This window comes from Sorghum bicolor, chromosome 8 (genome assembly GCF_000003195.3).
Source record: "Sorghum bicolor cultivar BTx623 chromosome 8, Sorghum_bicolor_NCBIv3, whole genome shotgun sequence".
Taxonomy (NCBI): domain Eukaryota; kingdom Viridiplantae; phylum Streptophyta; class Magnoliopsida; order Poales; family Poaceae; genus Sorghum; species Sorghum bicolor.
The window spans coordinates 4,206,683-4,212,146 of record NC_012877.2 but is presented as its reverse complement, the minus strand read 5'-3'; the positions used below and the strand labels follow the sequence as shown (position 1 = coordinate 4,212,146).

At 51.0% G+C, this 5,464-nt stretch overlaps 1 protein-coding gene across 1 annotated transcript; it reads left to right on the top strand.

Moving 5' to 3' along the window:
- LOC8073459 (protein SMAX1-LIKE 3) lies at positions 946-3,974 on the top strand. The gene is made up of 2 exons (XM_021445938.1): positions 946-2,631; positions 2,773-3,974. Exons 1-2 carry the CDS (start codon positions 1,334-1,336, stop codon positions 3,932-3,934), a joined length of 2,460 nt encoding a protein of 819 aa, XP_021301613.1. The 5' UTR covers positions 946-1,333; the 3' UTR covers positions 3,935-3,974.

Here is a 5,464-nt window from a genome sequence, read left to right as displayed (position 1 = left end):
TGAGGCCAACTGCCCTAACTATAACACAGCACGCATCTGATTGGTGCATATCCATATATTTCAGTGTAGTTCCTCCTATCATGAATGTAAACTATATAAATCCATTTGGACAAGTCTCTGATCTAACATTAGAATTGGACTAGCAATACTTTATAAGTATATTGTCTTGAAAGAAACATATTAGAGTAACTCCAAAAAACTCTTTATACCATTCTTAATTGTTAGGATAGAGATTTTGATGAATAAAATGCTCTCCAACAGCTTCATTAATTGGTTATATAAAACTAGCCATCTTCAAGTCTATTCTGGATTTCTCGCTATCTAAAGATAGAAAACGAAAATGGCTATCTAGACTGCAAATGAGATATAAAAGCACCGTTAGAGTAGAAAGATATAGAAAACGATTGTTATTATATAAATGACTCTCCAAATGATGATTCATAAAGCAAGCTTTGAAAGACTCTTGGAGATCCATGTTCTTATACAGTATTCGTTTATGGTTGTCAATCTAGGTAAAATGTTACATGGCGATGGTCACAGTTGTAAATTTTGTCATTGGGGGAGTTGGTAAGGATTCCCTATGTAGTAGTATATTTGAACTGGAAGTCTAGTATGTAGGATGATTTCTTATAAAAAAAAACAAAAGAATTGATCACAAGATTTCACACAAAACAGTTCAACATACTCATCTCGTGCATCCAAAGCAAGAAACATTCCCAGACCATCTTTCTTATGCATATAAATCCAGTTACCATATTTTATATATATATATATATATATATATATATATATATACACACACTAATTCGGCAATTCCACACACAATATATAAGAAAAACCCCAAGAGATCGAAAATTAGCATCGGGGTTCCAAGTTTGTACACCATGATCACAGCATACATCTACATGCCGACAGCCACAATCGACCGAATCTCTCCATCGCGTCCTCCGTGTCAGTCGCTCACAAGTCACAAGTCTCAGCTACAGCCCCTTCCCTGCTACTGCTACTGCTACTGACTAGTCAGGCAAGACGACACACTCGTAGCAAGCAGCTAGTAGCTCAGTTACTGCTCCAGCCAGGACTCCCCTGCGGCGGCGTCCCCCTGCTGCTGCGTTTCATGGCGACATATAGCAGCTGAACCTCGATGCACGCGTCCATCTGCACACGTACCGCAACCGCAGTGGCGCCCAGACCAGAAGATCGAGCCGCAGCGCCAGCGCGCTAGGATTCGGCAGAGGCAGGCAGGCCGGCCGCCGGCGTCGTACCGTACGTTCCTGTAGACCAACAGGGAGGAAAGGGAAGCTAGAAGAAGACGAGCGAACCAAGACCAGAGATGCGTAGCGGCGGCTGCGCGGTGCAGCAGGAGCTGGCCGGGGACGCGGCGGCCGTGATGCGGCAGGCGGTGAGCCTGGCGCGGCGCCGGGGCCACGCGCAGGTCACGCCGCTGCACGTCGCCAGCGCCGTGCTCTCGGTCTCGGACGCCGGGGCACTCCTCCGCGCCGCCTGCCTCCGGTCCCGGGCCAGCTCCCACCCGCTCCAGTGCAAGGCGCTGGAGCTCTGCTTCAACGTCGCGCTCAACCGCCTCGCGACGACGGCGGGGATGCCGGGACCGCCGGCCCCGCCGCCGGCCATGTTCCAGTTCCACCACGCGCCGGCTGGTGGGCACCGCGCGCCGGCGCTGTCCAACGCGCTCGCCGCCGCGTTCAAGCGCGCGCAGGCGAACCAGCGCCGGGGCGGCGGCGGCGGTGGCTCGGCGTCCGCCGCGGAGGCCGGCCAGCACCAGCACCAGCACGTCCCCGCCAAGGTCGAGCTCGAGCAGCTCGTCATCTCCATCCTCGACGATCCCAGCGTCAGCCGCGTCATGCGCGAGGCCGGCTTCGCGAGCGCCGAGGTCAAGGCCAACGTCGAGAAGGCCGTCTCGTCGTCGGAGCAGTCGTCGAACACGGCAACCAGCAGCACCGCTTCCCCGAATACTACTACTAATAATAACCCCACCAAGGACAAGGAGTCCAGAGCCAAGGCCGACGACATCGTCGGCGACGCCGTGCGCGTGCTGGACTGCATGGCGAGCGGGACGAACCGGTGCGTGGTGGTCCTCGGCGAGACCGCCGCCGCCGCGGAGAGGGTGGTCAAGGCGGTGATGGACAAGGTGAGCAAGGGGGAGCTGCGGCGCCGCCAGCACGAGCGCCTCAAGAACGCCCAGTTGGTGCCCTTCTCGGCCGCATCCTTCCAGCGGATGCCGAGGGAGGAGGTCGAGGCCAGGGCCGGCGACCTGTGCGCGCTCGTGCGCGAGTGCTGCGCCGCCGGCAGAGGCGTGGTGCTCGTGCTCGAGGACCTCGCCTACGCGGCGGAGGCCTGGACCGCCGCGTCGTGGAAGAGATCAAGTGGCCACCGCGCGCATGGCCTCATCGACTATTGTCCCGTCCAGCACGCGGTCATGGAGTTGAGCAGCCTCGTGCGCGGCGCCGGCGGCCGCGGCCGCGACAAGGGCATGTTCTGGCTGCTGGGGTTCGGAGCCTCCGCGTCCTACACGAGCTGCAGGTCGGGGCAGCCTTCCCTGGAGACCGTCTTGGGACTACACCCCGTCGTCGTGCCGGACGGCGGCCTCGCGTTGAGCCTCGGCGGCGACAGGTACGCCACAAGCTTGATCCTTCAGTTGTGTCGCATCGCATGCATGCGTCAGTTTGACCACTTTATTTATTTGTTTATTTATTTATTTGTTTTCGGTTGCTCGTCATTCATCAACGTGTCTTCTTGATTTGTTCTTTCCAGTGAGGTCACACACTGCAGCGCCGGCACGGTCGTGGCGACGGCGGCGGCGGCGAGCATCCCCGCGTGGATTCGCCGTTGCCAAGGTCCAGCCCTCACTGGATCGGAGCTCACACTGAGCTTCTCCTCTCCGGCCTCTTCCTCCCACTGTGGCTTTACCCATTATGACACCAACAAGAGCTGCGAGCCATGGCATGATCTCATGGACCGGCGGCAACCGTTGCTGAACCGCCGGCACGATGGTCCGATGGCCGAGCCATACGATCAGCTGTGGCTCGCCGCAAACCCTAATTCAGGGTCCTCCAACTCGGTGTCCAATAAATCCAACTCATCGGATGGCACGACGACGACGGCTCGCCGCCGGCGTCCGAAGTTCACCGAGCTCACCGCGGAGAATCTCAAGGTCCTGAGCAGCGCGCTCGAGACGCGCGTCCCGCGCCACAGAGACATAGCTCCGGGCATCGCCAGCGCCGTGCTCCAGCGCCGCTCCGGCGTGACGAGGACGACGAGGCCGACCCCGGCGACGTGGCTCCTCTTCCAAGGGAGGGACAACGACGGCAAGATGGCCATGGCTCGGGAGCTTGCCAGGCTTGTCTTTGGCTCCTACGCCGAGTTCACCTGCTGCTTCGCCGCAGCAGCATCAAAGCTCGCACCGGATCACTCCGGCTCCAGCAGCCCCGGCGATCGCCGCAGCCTAAAGAGGCAGAGGTCGTCGCCGGACAACGAGCACGGCGGCTGCATGCAGATGTTCTACGAGGCGATCCGGGAAAACCCTCACCGTGTCGTGCTGGTCGACGGCGGCGTCGAGCACGACTCGGAACTAGAAGTCGGCATCATGGATGCCATGGCGAGCGGAACCGTGAGGGGTTGCGATGGTGGTGTGGTCAGCTTGGAGGACTCTATCGTAGTGTACTGCTGTGAAGTGTTCGTCGAGTCGGTGTCATCGCCTAGGGTTTCCTCACCACGGCCTGTGAAGCAAAGGATCATCACGAGTGGCGACGTTGACAGCAAGGTGGAAGATGATGGCGCAGAGAAAGGAGTAGTTGTGCCACGTTTCAGCTTGGATTTGAATGCGTGCGCCATTGACGGCGAAGGGGAGGAAGGGAGTTCTTCGTATAATGCCATGGAGATCCTTAATGTTGTGGATGGTGTTTTCTTCTTCTAGTATTAACTGAGAAATAATTAATGGATTTAGTTTTGCTTCATTGGTGGATGACACAATCTTACATGTTGCTGTTGTTCTGTTGTTTCGATCTTGAATATATCTCTTTCGAGAAAACATATATAGGAAAACAGCGTGTATCATGTGAAACAAAGCAAGTTCATTAACGGTTTTTTATAGATGTCAGGTTCAAGGACTATAGACACCATCATCATATGCATTCCGAAAACAAATGTCATCTTGTATGTAACCGTAGTAGTACAGTAAGGCTAATTTCAATGTGATTTCATCAAAGTTTTATGGGCATTAAATATGTCGACGTGGCATCGTATTAATGAAGTGAGAGATGATAAGAGTTTTATGGAAGCAGAGAGAGTTTCAGCCCAATGAAACTCTTCTGTACTGTTTCCAAAATCAGATGAGTTAAAAACTAGGACATGAAACTCTTCTTTGAGACTAGCCTAAAGGCATCCAACAAAGGTTCAAATTGCTTGTGTTTAATATATTTTATACCATCACGATAAAAAAGAATATAAAAATTGCAGTAGCTAGGGCAGCGACGAAGCTACATTATAGCTTGTGAGTGCAAATACACCTATAAATTTTAAAAAATATTATTAAAATCAATTTTTTATTATAATTGTTGCATATATTTTTACATCTACAAAAGAAGCGCACTACCCTCTAAATTGCTCTAGCTTCGCCAATGAGCTAGGGAGTTCTCAAGTAGCGCTTGTATGCGACCCTCGGGTCCCTTCCTCATCTATTATGTGTATGTATTGTTTTCTTCATTATTTTAATTTCCTTTTTCTCTTCTCCTCACTAGCGATTTCATTAATTGCGTACGCCTAAGCTTCCGTTGCCGGCAGCGTACTCTTACACGGTTTCAGCCAGAACTATTGATCAAATTAGGGCCTTGTTTAATTCCGAAAAAATTTCAAATTTCGCTACCGTAGCACTTTCGTTTCTATTTGACAAATATTGTCCAATCATGAACTAACTAGGATCAAAAGATTCGTCTCACGATTTACGGACAAACTGTGTAATTAGTTATGCATATGCCGTAAGATTCGATGTGACGGGGAATCTTGAAAACTTTTTAGATTTCGGAGTGAACTAAGGCCTTGTTTAGTTCCCAAAAAATTTTGTAAAATTTTTCAGATTCCCCATCACATCGAATCTTTAGACGCATGTATGAAATATTAAATATAGACAAAAATAAAAACTAATTGCACAGTTCAGTCGGAATTGACGAGACGAATCTTTTGAGCCTAGTTAGTCCATGATTGGTCAATATTTGTCAAATACAAATAAAAGTGCTACAGTATCGATTTTGTAAATAATTTTGGAACTAAACAAGGCCTAAACAAGACCTAGATATGACGATACATATTTTTGTGATTGGACCGTTTCTGGAGATTCATGCATGTGTGTACATGTTACGCCTTTTGGTTTTCCATGTTTAATTTATTTCACTATATATAATCCCACTGCGCTAGCTTCATCATCACCTTAAGATTATTATTGTACAAG

What these genes read in the sequence shown, in the direction of transcription:
- LOC8073459 (XM_021445938.1), top strand. Translation starts at nt 1,334, where the DNA reads ATGCGTAGCGGCGGCTGCGCGGTGCAGCAGGAGCTGGCCGGGGACGCG. An exon ending in TTGAGCCTCGGCGGCGACAG is followed by an intron (nt 2,632 to 2,772) that starts GTACGCCACAAG and finishes TGTTCTTTCCAG; the next exon opens with TGAGGTCACACACTGCAGCG.